Genomic DNA, 15,645 nt, shown 5'->3' with positions numbered 1-15,645 from the left:
TCTCATTCCCACCGTCACATCATTTCTTATTCATCATAAAGCACATACCCCTCTCCTCTTGCAACAGTCCTCTGCCACCTAACTGAATGGCGCTGTCCAGGATTTAGCCAGTTTCAGTGACTCAAAGGATATTACAGTTCCTGAAAAACTAAACTGATGCAGCATGGAGGTTGTGCAGTTTATTTTCAAACACCTGTAAAATGGCTAGCAGGATGCTAGTTTAGCTGGTGCCTGTCTTCTCCATGTTGCCCTCGATGTTTACTGATGTTTACATTTGAAAACTTCATTCTGGCTAGCCAGCAGCTAGTTAGAAGTAGTCAGCAGAAAGGAGATTTTAGAGACTGGTGAGTTGACTTCCTCATCGCGATGAGTGACTTGCAGCCAAACGCCACCACCCTCCAAAGCCAACCACAAAGAGCACCAACAAAATAGACATAAGACCCTAAATTTAGCACAACTTAAGTGGAGCTAAAGAGAGGCATCATCTGGCATCATGACTGGCATCGTCCGTGCCTTCGTCATCTCTACTCCTCTTTGACGAGAGTAGACAGGAAACTGAAGCCATTAATGGCCTCTGTGTCAGAAGGGGCTGTCTGACAGCAAGGTAAAGCCGTAAAAATATTCTAAATATAGTATACACTTCAACTCATTGATTTTTTTAGTTGGCTAAATACTCCTGCCTGCTCCTCCAAACTGGAGGACATCTACTACTGTATGTACGATCCCTTTTCCGACCTATTTGGGATTGTATGAAATGTAAATGAAAGACAAAAAAACAGGTATGTACAGTATGTGGACACCCCTATCCACATTCTGTGTACTTTTGGAGCTGTCGTCATGGCATGGGCCTGAAATGTTCAGGAATACATATTTTAGTGTTCTTCAGACTTTGTATATACAATTTAAAGACCCTTCGCTGTCTCAACATGACAATGCTCCTATGCCCAAACCTCATCCACAGATTAACTGAAACACAGACTGCGAGCCAGGTCATAACACCCAACATCAGTGTCAGACTTTACTAATGCTCTCTTGGCTGAATGAGAGCCAATCCCGACAGCCAGGTTCCAAAATCTTGTGAAAAGCCTTCCCAGAAGAGTAGAAGCTGTTAGAGAAGCAGATTCAACAATCACATAATGATGGGTTTCGCATCATTGTCACTGTTTTATATCTGAAATAATCAAAGTGTCCAATTTCCTTGAGTCTCCAAATGTGACTTCCTTTCATCTTATGTGGTCTTAAATTATGTGCGATAGAGCAAAGAACCAATCACAGCAAAACACTCATGCTTTTTAGCACGCTATTTGTCTCACAAGGAAGAGCTCTGGAGTTTGACTTGAAAACTAATGCCAGTGTGCCTGGGACTGGAAACTAAAAAAATCAGTATAACAACAAACAACAGCTCTTTATATACATTTTGTGTTGTTTTATTTTACTGCCACAGTAAAAGGAATAATTAATCACTTTTTTTAATTCATAGTTGATGATTTAATTATTTTTTGGTAATTACTGCCTTGTAAATTGAAATCGCTAAATATTTGTTTGAAGTATCATTAATCTTAGTAATATAATTTCAGCCTTATTAATTAAAGGGTCCAGGCTTGCAAAGCACACGAAAAAAACATTAAATCAAAGCAGTAAAGTGATACTAATATTAATCAGAAAACATCAGAGCAGTCGAGTGTTTCATTAATAAATCACTTAAATCACTAAAAACAGGAAGTTACAGAAAGAGTTAATGTGGTGAAGCATCTCTGATTATTGTCTGACAACAAAAAGGCTGCAGGGACGTGGTTATTTTTCCACAGCAAAATGTTAAAAACTAACTGTAGCTGCTTCTCATTACTGTGGTGAATTCTTACAATTGTAAAAATCTGTTTGTAATTCATTTGCTGAATTCTGGCAGCATTTAATAGCCCCATGTGATTCAGCACAGTTAACAATCAGTAGGATGTGTTGGTGTTTTGGGTAATTGGGGTCTAAAATAACGACCTTCATTCCTTCATTTCCCAGCCTGATTTCAACAGCGAGAGTCAGAGGGGCAAATTTGTGGAATGTGCTCCTAAACAGGTCACGGCTTCTTCAAATAAATGTTTAATTTCAGATCTTGATTATGTATTCAGCTTGCTTGAACGCTCATTTCCTCACAACATCCAATTAAAATTAGCTAACTAGTAATATAGCAGAGGGTGGAATTGCTTTCGTTGCATTAGATGTGTAATTGCACTCTCTACATCCCCAGTGACCCAAAAATCAATTTCCTCTAAACTGTCTACGAACTAAAACCCTCCTCGCTGCACCAGGTCCAGAAGTACAAATCACAAGGACGTGCGATAACAACGTATACAGTCAGAGACTTGGGAACAACTGCATTAAGATTGGAGGGTGAGATAGACAGTGTTATGCACTTATGTCCTCACTAGGTTCATCAGAGATATATGAGAGGCAATATAGCAGTATGGTAACCATCTGGAGTTTGGTACAGAGATTTTTCACAGGCTTATGTTGATTCACACCCTCTCTCTCAACTCCTTCAGGTGGGGACCTACGAGATGGGGATCCTGCAAATGAGATACCCTGTGTGGCCGCGGTATGGCTCCTACCTGGAGCCGGTGTCAGACTACAGGCATCTAACAGTGGCCACGCTGGAGGAGAGGCCTTTTGTCATTGTGGAGGCAGTGGACCCTGTTACTGGTACATGTGTCAGCAACACCGTACCCTGCCGCCGACAGTCCAACAAGACAGAGGCGTAAGTGATGCCACCACTCAACAACAGTGAATAGTACCATTCCAACATAAGAGCCAAAAAGAGCAAAAAGACACCAAGAACTTAAAGGGTCAGTTCACCTAAAGTCAGGGATTGACTGACTGCATTTGATCAAATCAGCTGAATCTGCTCATTGAAGTGAATTATTTTGTATTCCCATCTAATGTGTATAGATGATATTAAAAAACACAGCTTGTTACTTTGCTTACTTTTCACAAGACACTTGCTCCAAATACTGATCCTCACAACACTCAAGTTAAGAGGCTTTTATGAATTTGACATGCATGAATGTTTAAGTTGGAGATTTCGATAATATGATGGAGTTAGAAGGTTAGAGAACTTGTAACTTTGTACTGTTAAACTACCAAAGCATGCCATCACACACACAGTTATAGTGAAATGTTACAGCGCAGTGCTCATTTAACCACACAAACTCTGCTTCTATGACAGAGTACTGGCTTGCAGAGAGTGACCAGCCAAGCTCACCCATTCTAAATGTTATGATTCGATGTCATAGATGTGGTTCAAAAGGGTTCTGCCACACTGACTAGTATGTTCAGCATGTCGTTATCAGCTAGAGTTGGCATTAGGAGTAGTGTCATTAAGTTTAGGCGCAAAGACTACGTGGTTAGGTTTACAAAAACATCACTGTTTGGCTTAAAATAAGTATGTTACATGGCATACGTATGTCATGAAAAATGAGTCACACTTCACATGACATACTGCATAAATCAGCGTTGCCTTTTCGTTGCACACAGCACAAGAACCCTGGTCTGTAAGGTGAAAGTCCTGTGTTTGACCCATCCAACACCCTGAGCAGCCCCCCTACAATCAATAAAGTCAAGAATGTAATAAGAAGTTCAGACTTTCTCACTCTTTATATTAATGTTACATGAGCTGACTTATTTACAAGCAATAAACTACAAAAAAACAATATATACAGCTAATACACTGATAACAGCATTCTGAGCATACTATTCAGTGTAGCGGGACCCTTCTAACCAATACTTATGACACTGATAACCACTAATTATGCTCACTTGAGTGATAACATTCAAAACAGGTGCTTAGTTATATTTTGCAGTTCATGCAAGTTACCTATGGTTTAACTGCTAATTGGCTAGTTAACTAATTTGTTGTTTAAACTGGTGAAAGCAACGGTCAGAAATGCCAAAAGTGAGAGGCTTTAAAAAGATAAAGAAAAAAAAGAGCAAGAAGAGGAGATTTAATAAAACATCTGTGCCTGAATTTCATCAAACTAAAGCCAGATTTGGATCTTCTAAATTCTACATGATTTAAGAGGTTACAGGATATAAAGCATTTTAGGATTCTGTCCACGTTTACTGCATTAGTATTTTCAAATTTGCTGCTACTGAACTGTGTGTAGACCGCCTCAAGTCAAAGAAACCTGAAGCAAACCCACTATACCTCACTGTACAGTCCCACATGCACTCTCACATGTTAACATGCCCATCTTAATTGATTTTGTATCTAGCTTGAGAGCGCCATTAGGTATGAGATTAAGAGGCTCTTCCCCTGCCATTAGCCCAGGCATGACTTCTTATCACTCAATGAGGTGAGATACTCATTAGGCTGCTTGGCCAGAGTGTAATATCCCAGGGATCACCCTGTGACCCAATCAGGGAAATATATGTGCTGCATGGTGGGGTATCAATTAGATGGGATGATTAGGCCATGTCATCAATCCTGAACACCTAGAGACTGATATTGGTGTTCATTAGTGGGGGAGAGAAGCGCTGGCCATTATCCATTACTGACAATAGCGTTAACGAGATGAGGGGAACGCAAGATGAGGATCACATCCCTTCAGTGTTATAGAGGACTGTAGTGCTTTATCGCTCATGCTGACCAAATCATCCCGCCTGTATCAAAAGTGCGTAACTCCACTCATTGGACAATGGCACATTTTTATGGAGCTGCAAAATAATCCAAGTCAGGAGCAGATAAAGTCAATGAGAAGTTCAATGAAGCAATCGGTACTTTAGTCAGCTGAAGGAGAAACACTGACCAGTGAACACTAAATCAAGAGTGAAGAGGTAGATGCTTCTCCATGATTCCAATAGTCAAACTGAAGAGAGCTCTCTGTGCATAGTGAGACAGGGGCTATGGTTGTGATGATAACCACATCATCGCATTACCTTGGTCATGTGATGCTGCTTTGGTGTTGAAGTCAGCATTGTCATCACCACACATAATGAATTAATACAATATGATAAATTAATTGGAAAATGCATTACTTTGGCTCTGATGCAGTCCCTATATCTGCAGTCACCAATCTGGTAGCCTCGCTCAATGTCCCGCCCACAGCACTGTCTGATTTATTACACATCACGAGTAATAGCCTATCAACACTAAATGCTGCTGTGCCACAGACAACAAATATGGTGACTGGAGCTGCTGCTCCCGTAAGAAAATGGACTCAGAACTGTGAGTCAAAAGTGTGGCAGTGGTTTTACTGAAATTGTTATAAACATCACAATCTCTTGCACAAGGTTTTACCAAGTTTCCACTGGTAACATCCTGCCATAGTACAGTAGTTGATGTAACTTCATTTGTATGAATACGAGAACTGCCTGGACAAAAAGAGGGAGTAAGACTGCACATGGATGTGAGACATGTGATCAGATTATCAGAATTTATAAAAAGCATAGTGATAATACAGACATTTCAAATCCCAAGGCACTGCGGTAAACCTTATACTGGTGAAAAGGCAACGTTTCATGGCAGTAAGAAAAAATCCATACTGTCACAGCCCTAAGTAGGACTATCTATAGATTTTTTTTCATTAATGAACAATCTGTACATTGTTTAATGATTAATTGATTACTTCTAGTCTAGAAAATGACAGAAAATAGTGAGAATGCCTTTTACAATCGTCCAGACGCCAAGTGATTTCTTCACATTTTTTATTTTGTCCCAAATCCCAAAATATGCAATTACAATGATATTAAGCAAAGTAGCAAATACTTACATTGGAGAAGTTGAAAACAGCCTTATATTAAGCATTGTGTCTCGGATAAGTGACCTAAACGTCTACTAGATTATTGTAATTCTTGTTTATAAATGTCAACTAGTCTTTGTGATTTCAGCGCTTTTTTAATACACAACACTAAGAGACACTTTTCTTAAGAATCCCTTAAACCTGGTTATTAAAAAATAAACTAAGCGGGACATTTTACAGTTGAAAAGTTAACTTGTTGGTGCTCTCTCAGGCGAACAAAATGTAAGATTGCAGCACTGTTTCCAAATAACATCAAGCATATATCATTGGTTTTTATTTTGTTACACATCAGTCTGTGATATAGGCCAACCAATTTATCGGTCGGCCTGTTATATCTAGATTAAGAAGTAGGGAATTTTTCTAGTCGACCAGTAGTTGTCATTTAGGGCCATTAGTCAACGAGTCGCCTACATGTTTATGATATGAATTTAATTATTAAATTCTATATTTTGGGCATGGCAACACAATGGTTTGAGTTCAAGGTCTGAGAAAGAATAGCATAAGTAACATTGTTAACAATGTGCTATATTACAGAGAAATACAAAACCATACTACAGCACCTTTATTAATATAGGCCTATATTTTATCTACAAGTGCACGTCACACACTGAGGGAGCTGACGCTGTCAGCAAAGCAGTAATGATTGTGCTAAGTGGCTAATGGGCATGTAGCTACTTACATGTTTCAGGTGATGCGTCATGTTTATAGTCGACAAATGTTTGCCTGCAGAGTTTACATATCACCTTGGGTTCGTCCTTCACCTTCTCAATATGATCCCACACTTTGGATTTCCTGGCCGACATGTTATTAACTAACCTGTGTAATAACTGCAGGTACCAGCCCTGGAAATTAACATGACTCCTGTCTGACTGCTGAGCGTGGCCACTTCCTTTGTCTATCCTTTCAAATTAAATTCCCACATGGTCCAGTCATATAGGTTTTGATTTATTTTGACAAGGCACACCTCCTTTTAAAATTTCAGGTTTGTTTTTTCTTTGCTTTTGTTTTTTTCGGCGACCACTGAAATCTTGCCAACTAATGACCTTTCTGGTCGACTAACTTTTGGTCGACTATTAGAGAGCAGCCCTATTGAGAACTGTGCTGCCTAATCCTCACTGCAGGGTTATCTTTCTTTATCTCATTTTCATCCATGCCCTAAAGCTCCCCCACAGTCCTCAACATGCCCATAACTCAGGCCCACATCAGTGCCGTCTAAATTGGGAGTCATTGGTCATGCAGGTTCTCCATTTCAATCCCTCAAACTCCCCTCAATCCCATACATTCGACCAGCCCCGCGGACCATCTGTGTAGTTCTCTCATTCGTCCTCAGAGAGGCCTGACAAACAGCCAACAGTGCCCATCTCAGACTTGGCGAGAGCAGCCCAAAGCAGTTAACACAAGCTCTTCCCTTTGAATTATATGTCCTCCAGCAGTATCAGAAAAATCTCAAGCTCTCTTCCACACTGCTTTAGAACTGCAGGCAGTCTCTTTTCCCTTAGTGCACAGTGGCAAAGATTAATTCAGAGGTAATGCCCTGGTGAAGGGTGGTATTGACCTGGGAAGATAATGTCATCATACATTAGCTGCATTCAATGGGAGCTAGATCATAAGTTGATTTAATTAACGCTGAGACTGAGTGCAGAGGTAGATGAGCTCCCCAGGGCCTCAGAGCAGCAGGGCCAAGTACACAGCAGCAGGAAGATACACTAAGCTCCCTCACACATTAGTGTTAATGTTTGAAAACTGTAGTAAGTTAAAATAGTGTAATGTGAGTTCAGTATATTGAATACAGTTGTGTAGAGAGTGTGTAGTCCTCTCCTATTTACCAATCGCAGTCACACTTTGGACAGAGAACTTTGTCACTACTGTGTAGTGCAGCTGTTCCCAAACCTTTTAGCTGGCTACTTTCCAATAGGCCTACCAGGCACAGGCCTTGGGGCCCAAGGGGTCTGAGGGGCCTCAATCTCCCAGTGACTTTCATTCTGATGACGCTTCAGCCCCCGGCAGCAACAGCCATTATTTTGAGGGTTCCAGTGAAGCCAGCAGATGTCCAGATAACTGATAACAAATATCCAGGTCAAGACTTCCTCTGCCATTGGCTACTTATTGGCTACTTTTTTTTTTCCACACAATTCTGATCGCACTGCCTATTCGTTTAATGGAAATGAATGATCATAACTCCATATGAATGCAGATACATTTAAAAAAGGCTGATAAAAAGCTAAACCGTCCTCAAACGATAGCTGATGGGTTCAGAGACTGCAATTTTGCCAGTGCCTCTGGTCTCTTAGATGCCAAAAACACACTAAGCAGCGGCAAAGTGCTGCTCGCTGTAATAACAGTTTGCTGCGGCTGAGAGGCAGGTTTGTGTGATTCAGGTTGAAGGAAATATTTTATAACCTAAGTCAACATGTCACTGGAGTCACATGACTCCATTTACTGATGGCTGTGGGTATTCCCTGGCCGCAATTCACCATTATTCGGTAAACTATCCCTAACTTTTAGCTTGGCCACATCTCACAGCAGAAGTAAACAGCTGCAACTCAGAGCACCTGCTGCAGCTTTCCGTAACCATTGCATGGCAGGTCGCTGAAGATCACACTTCGTCAGTGCTTGATGTGTTTTCATCTTTACTCTTTACACGCACTGTTTGCCTAAATGCAACCTAAGCCCGCTCAAATGTGATTGGTCAATACCACTCAGACTACAAAACTAACAAGACGCACAGAACACTTCCGACTCCTAAATCTTGTCCTGCTTCCTACACATCTGCATTAATATGCAGGTATCTGTATAAAGAGATCAGGAGGGCTTGATCAGAGCATGTTTGTGAAGTGACTGTCATAAAGATTTCTCATTGCAAAGAAAAAGCCCCAAAGTCCCTTTTATTTTAATAGTTCTTTGAGGCCTAAAGAGATGAAATTCACAAGAAAGACTCAACTTATCTAATGAGTCCGTGACTAGAAGGTACAGAGAACAGTTACCTCAGCTGAGATGGCTCCTAACTTAGATCTGTTCCAATGGAATGGCCGACAGATCAGACTGTAGAGGTAATGGGCAGCTTCAAGATGTGAATGTGTGTTTCCCCCCTGCTAAAAGTAACTACACCTAGGGGTGTCTTGGCAATCAAGTGGTTAAGACGCATATCAAACTGTGAGTGCACCATCCCTGGTTTCCTTCCAGCTGGAGACCTTAGCTGCATGTCATTCCTGCTCAGTCTCTCCTCTCATTTCCTGTCAACTGTACGATATCAAATGAAGGCAGAAATGTCCCTAAAAACATACTTGACTTGTGGTGTACTTTTCAAACTTTCGAAGGTCAATGTAGGTCTTTTATTCAGTGCAACACAATTTGGTTTAAAGTCAAAATAAACAAACTTTATAATGATTTTGTACAGCAGAAATTATTTTTCTTCTTCTTGTTTCTCTTGATCATCTACAGTGGCAACCCATCAATTTCATTTTGTAACCCCTTCTGGTCCCAGCTGTCGGGAATAGTTTGCATGTGTCCTCAAATTTGGCAGATCTACAGCACCACCACTGGGGGAGTGGAGTGAGACTTCTACTTTTCAGCCTCTAATTTGATTTAGACTAACCATTTCTTTTTAAAACATGAAAAATCATCTGGCACAGCTTCACAACTTGTTTAAGAGGTGAATATTTCAGCTTCTCAGCAACACTGTTGTCTTTAAATTTTCTTATGAAGGGATACAGACATCCTCAGCTACACAGATGGCCACTGACAGTGACACACACTAAAATAACACATACTTCTGCCTGTCACCATCCATAAAGCAGCTTCAAAGCATTACTCCAAGAATGTCTGCACTTTGAATAAATAACCTCACACACATTTGCAACAATTCCCAAAGACCTGTTTTAATGCAACTGGCAGCTAACTTAAAGCCCAGCCTTGAACCCTGGCAGCTGGTGAGACGGGGGATGATGGGGCCACCGTGTTTACTCGCAGTCTGCTGTGGCAGCCTTGTTTCCCTCTAAAGTGTTCATTTGTTTCGGTTTGTTGTGGCTCGGCTCTGCCTGCGAGCCGCCTCGCCTATTCGTCTCATTGCCTACTGGTCCTGATGTGTGGGTGCAGAGTCCATTAGACTGAAGGTCTGGGGGAGGTTAGGGGTGACGTGTCATTAGTGTTCTCTGCATTGCGCCCATGGCTCACTAGTCCGCTGCCGCATCACCTCACACTGCTCACCTTATGCGCTGTAGAGGTGGGTCTGTTTTGGTTTCTCTGAAAGCAAATAAACACTTAATGGTGGACCATAACCTCTCTGTAGATAAATAAAAACAAAGAAATTGGATCATCAAGTTTGTCTAAAATGATCCTGCCAAGCTGAATGAAACACAGCCACTCTGACACTTCAAAGTTTTAGAAATAGATCCTCCTCACACTGCAGTGCCTTTGTTTCTGGGGAAGCTCAGTCTCACCACACAATGGGCTCTTCTAGGTGCAGTAACCTCTATTTGTGTCAAATGACAACTAATAATTGATTTTATTACAAACAGATTATTCCCGTGTTCATGAATCACTACTTGCCCACAAAGTGGAAACAAACAAAAACCTGCCAGCAGTGCAGATATTGACTTTTTCAAAGGTCATTTGGACCTTTATGCCAAATCTGTATCTTGTCACACAAAGATAACAAAAACTTATAGGAACAGTTCATCCAAAATCAATATGAAATAGAAAATTACAGCCAGTGTCCAAAATTAACCTTTTGACTTACTGGCCAATGGGACTAGTAGATGAAAAAATCTTCCCACCAATCTTATTTTTTTACTGGCCAAACAGAAAACAGTGGCTAGCAGACCTGCAGCAGATGACAGTTTAGCAGAGTAACTGATGTTCTGTAAACACTGTCGCAAAACTAGGAGTGTTTTACTATGATTGATTTCACTGCACTGTTTAGACTATGGTCTGAAAAAATAATGGACATAGCTACTATGATGTCACCCATTGGTTTGTGTAACCGTTTTTGAAACCTCTTGTTCGATATTTCATCTGTCAACATCTTTGTTTTTGTTTTTTAGCCAGAAGTCGCCATAATTAGGCAAGAGACTAGACTTGTGGAGGAGCAAGTGGTGAATCTCACTAAGAAGTCAAGGATACTATCAGCAGGGGTGCTGCGGCCGTGCTGCGGCCATGCTGCCTGCTCTGTCCGGTTTTACGCCAGGCTCGGCTCCTTTCAAAGACTCCTTGCAAAGCACTCCTCCAGGGTTTTTTCGGACCTAATTGTATTGTGGAGTTTTGCACAGCGACGACTGGATCTTTGCTCTCAAACCACAAAAAAATGTGTTGGCACAACAGTCTCCTTCAGTACATTATTCTATGCTTTCTTTTGATTTTCACATCGGCTAGTCGTCCTGTTTAATTTGTCTTCTGATTAAATCGGAACCGTTGAAACAAGTTGTAGGAAGCCTCTGCAAGTAATTGGTTGCTGGCAGACACTGTGCTGCAATAAAATGGTTAATCAGCAGTGCCGCGCACTGTAGAGCCGATGCGCTGCTGGTTCTGCCGGCCTCAATACAATATAATGCCTATAGCCTTACTGTTGTGTACAGTATTATAGACTGAGCTGAGTAGTGATGCGCGGGTCCACCCGTAACCTGCGGGACCCGCAAATGGACCTGTGGGTCGGGCAGCAGTGATCGTCTGTTAAATTGGTCTGTAAAGGATACTTTGATATTATTATTATAATCTATTAATCTATAATTATTACTGTCATGGCATCCAAAGGTACTGATGCGTTGAGCAGGTGACAGTCCGCGGCCATTTTCAAAACACACTTGTGTCATGCATTCCAAAAGAAACTTGTTGAAACTTTAAACAATAATTTATTGTACAAAATGGGGGAAACAAACGTTGACAAAAATGGTTCCATAATTCATATTAAATTCAAAAGATAACGAAAAAACAGCTACAAGTTAGAGGGAATAGTGATAAAGTGGTAAAACTTGGCATTGATCCACAGCCTCGGATGCGCTCAAGCTTGCCGTGCGTACAACCTCCGTTGGTAGGCTATACTATATTTTCACATTTTTAACAATGCAATTTAAAAGTTTAGATTTTTATTGATAACCTACATTTACCAACAACAAAAAGACTACATTTAGCACCAAAAAAATATGTAAAAAAAAAATTAATAATATGTAAAAAAAAAATAAAATAAATAAGTAAATAAAAAAATGAATATCGAATACCAAATTTTCATAACAAATACCTACCCATAGAAACGAATATTCGAATACCCGAATATTTGGGTACAGCCCTACCAGGCTGTAAACATGTTTAGCTCTGCTAGAAAGATGGGCATTTCAACATGGCTGTATATGGGGATTTACTCACTTCTAAAGCCAGCCTCAAGTGGCCAATCAAAGAACTGCAGACAATTTTGTCATGGCTTCATTTTTCAGCCCCAAAGGTTGCTGCTTGGTTTATAAGTGCATAAAAACACACCTGAAAGTGCATGTGTGTCAAACTCCTACACATACAGCAGAGGACAGAAGCAGCATGCCTGTAAGTAAAAATCAAAATGTGGTACTCTCTATATAGCTTTTAATTACATGACTGATTTGGCCTATATCTCACATAAAACCAGTTTTGTTGTTGCTTCCTGTTTTGTTCATAGTCTCAGTGAGTGAAAAAACAAAAACTCTTGTCTGAATTAGGGAGAATAAGCATTTCACAAAATGTCAAACTATTACATTTATACAGTAATTTATTCAAATTTGTATGGATTATCCATAGACATACCATTTCTATGGGATTATCACAAAAATCACAATCACATATCACATCTGATTTACCTTAGATGGAGTAGATGATTTTGGTGCTCTCTAAACTCAGCTGTGACATCTGTATAATGCACTGTATATATAGATACAAATACAGTCTGGTTTTGTAAATACAGTTTACAGATTTGGGATTTTAATTAATTTTCAGACACATTTTTCATCATACATGAATTTTAACCGAAATTGCAACCATATAACATCAAACAAGAGCTTAAAGCTACACTTTGTCAATTAAAAAAAAAGATTTTTGGGACGGACCCACTCTAATGACCCCCTGTGGGTCACGTGGACTCACTACATTGAAAACCTGTCAACATCACTGCATTCATTTTTTTTTTAATTCAGTGTCCATAGACTATTATTACCTTTTTACTAGAGCCTTTTGATGTATTTTATCATGTTGTCTGTTTTTAACTCTTAGCGTAGCATATCTGCACTGCCTTCTGTAGCACTTTGAGATTTGTTTTTTGTTTTAGGTAAAGTGCGTTACAAATAAAATTTATTATTATTATTATTTTTATTACTATTCACTGTCTGGGGTCTATGTTAGCAGCGCGGACCTAAAGCAGAAACACATAAAAACTGTATACTGCAATATTTGTGTATTTATTGGGAGTCATATCGTCATAGCAATGTTCAACTACGTTATTGCATATTGCATGTTTCCCTGAGGTCCATTAGAAATCAAATTCAGCTACTTTGCCCCTTAAAGGGACCTTTTTTTTAACACATTACACCCCAATTTTAACTAGTAAAGGTGACAATAATAAGTGGTTCTGTTCATTACAGTGAATGGAAAACAAACATGATATCAGGCCCTAGGTAATCAATCTGTCTATAAATTTGTATTTTGTGAATAATCCAGTAATCAGTTCAGTAAACCACAAAACAAAACAAAAAAAAATGAACTTGTTCTGTCTAACTAACAATTAAAAAAATGATGCAAGCTGAAAATTATCATGTAATCGTAAAACCAGTGAATGATTTTGCTTAATAAAACATAACTTTTTCTACAAATTGGAGCAAAGTACAGGATGTTTCACAAGGCACTAAACTAGACTCTGTGTTTACTGCCCTCTTCCTGACTCACATCACTGGCGTCATCCAGTTAGTGTGAAACTGAAGGACATTTTCATCCCCACGTTCTGGGTAATCCTGCTGATAAGTAAGGGGAATTGATTTCAACCCTTGCGTCAGATTCTTTTACTTGGTATGCTGAGCCTGAAACTGTCCGTTTAGCTTCTGCTGCGTGCTCTGTCTGAAGATCAGTACTGTATGTAAGTCGGCACGTCGTGTCTTTTTTGTCAGGGTCACTCAGGCAGCTTGGCATGTGGTAGGCATTACACAGACGAGTGTCCTCATTAAAACCGTTCAGCATACTGTAGTCCAAACCACGTCCAAGCCTGGGTCAAACTGTTTGATGTTTGGTAGAAAGGGAAATGTGGGGAAAAACAGTTGCCAGTTTGAGTCTAAAATGAAATACTTAGGAGTTGCACTGTGTCGCATTTTAAAAGCAATAGAGCAATAGCAGATTTGCAGCAGGAGATAAAACTATAATAAAAGATGAGATGATTGCAGAGTAAACTGGCAGCACTGCCATCCTCTACACTGCCGTTTCTTTGTATACTGTACTAGTTTGTATTTGGAAAATATGGTAGACTGCTGCATGACACAATATAAGATGAGGCTGCTGTTATTACAGTTAGTTAGGCTACATTCTAAAAGCCTAATCAACATGTATCTTCATTAAATCATTCAGTAAAGTGAGTGAGGTAAAGGGTGTCAGGGATTTAGGGGTATGGTGGTCTTCAAGGCTGAAACTGACAATTATTTTCATGTCAATTAACCAGTCAATTATTTACAGGATAAATCGATTAGTTGTTTGGTCTGTAAAATATCAGAAAAGGGTGGGAAAAAAAGTTTTGTCAACAACCCAAAGATATTCAGTTTACTGTCATAGAGGAGTAAAGGAATGAGAAAATATTCACATTTAAGAGGCTGGAATCAAAGAGTTTTTCTTCTTTTTTTCTTTTTTTTTTTAAATTACTGATCAATCATCAAATTAGTTGATTAACTGAATAGTTGATAATAATAATAATAATAAGTAACAACTAATTAGCAAATGCAAGAACTTGATGTTATTTTAAGATTTGTTGTTTTTTTCTGTTTGCATAATTGTAGGTTATTATCTGAAGGTTTTGGACTGCTGGTTGGTCAAAACAACACATTTGATAACGTCAGCTTGGGTTTTGAAAATTTTACATTTTCAGAGCTTTTGGATGTTTAATAGACCAAACAATCAATTCATCAATCAAAAAAATATTTGACATGGATTATAGATTAGGAAAATAATGGTTAGTTGCAGCCCTTATAGATATTTTGTTACAGTAATTTTGGGAGGAACACCACAACCACATAGGAGTCTGTCTGTTTGTGGCTAATACGTATGTGAAGGACCAAACAAATCAAGGTGCATATTAAAAGATTCTGTGTCAATGCATTGCTCCAGACATACATACATTCTCCAACTGTTCCCAAAGATTCACACCAGTGAACACTGTCACACTGCCCAAAACTAGTTTACATTAAAAAAGGTCCACTGAATAAAAATGGGAAATGCAAATGAGCTTCTCAGAGTAACTCAAAGTATGACAAAAACAACAGTAAATGGTTGAACTACATGTTTGCAGTGAGTCTTTATTGTGGCAATAACATATTGAACCTGCAGCTATTCTTCAGGTAACATTTTGAGATTTTGGCCAAGTTGCCATTAAGCAATCAAAACAATTCAGCAATGAGTTTCATTCCTGTCTGCCATTGTTTGTTTGTGATTAATTAATGCCGGATTTGTTTTGGTCTACCCAGCTGTCTGTCCATCTGTCAGCGCAGTGACATAATGCGCAAGCCTGTAGAGTAGCTCCACGTGTCCCTCCTGCTACCCCCCTCAAACACCTCCCTTATTTTCTGACGTCAGAGTCGGTTCTTTCATCACCTTTGTCTAAAATCGAGGCACTGCATCAGCAATATTAAAAAATGAATCAGAATAAAGT

At 39.5% G+C, this 15,645-nt stretch overlaps 1 protein-coding gene and 1 long non-coding RNA gene across 4 annotated transcripts in view; one reads left to right on the top strand and one right to left on the bottom strand.

Annotated features, from left to right (window-relative positions):
• The window catches only part of LOC125879686 (uncharacterized), a 162,448-nt gene that overhangs the window by 120,533 nt on the left and 26,270 nt on the right, over window positions 1–15,645 (bottom strand). The window lies entirely within an intron of this gene.
• The window catches only part of grin2ca (glutamate receptor, ionotropic, N-methyl D-aspartate 2Ca), a 103,918-nt gene that overhangs the window by 66,365 nt on the left and 21,908 nt on the right, over window positions 1–15,645 (top strand). For both annotated transcript variants that reach the window (XM_049561650.1, XM_049561651.1), the window contains exon 6: window positions 2,538–2,749. In XM_049561650.1, coding sequence (XP_049417607.1) covers window positions 2,538–2,749 — 212 coding nt within the window. The remainder of the gene's footprint in view (window positions 1–2,537; window positions 2,750–15,645) is intronic.

This window comes from Epinephelus fuscoguttatus, linkage group LG19 (assembly GCF_011397635.1).
Source record: "Epinephelus fuscoguttatus linkage group LG19, E.fuscoguttatus.final_Chr_v1".
NCBI lineage: Eukaryota > Metazoa > Chordata > Actinopteri > Perciformes > Serranidae > Epinephelus > Epinephelus fuscoguttatus.
This window is presented reverse-complemented; position numbering and strand designations above follow the sequence as displayed.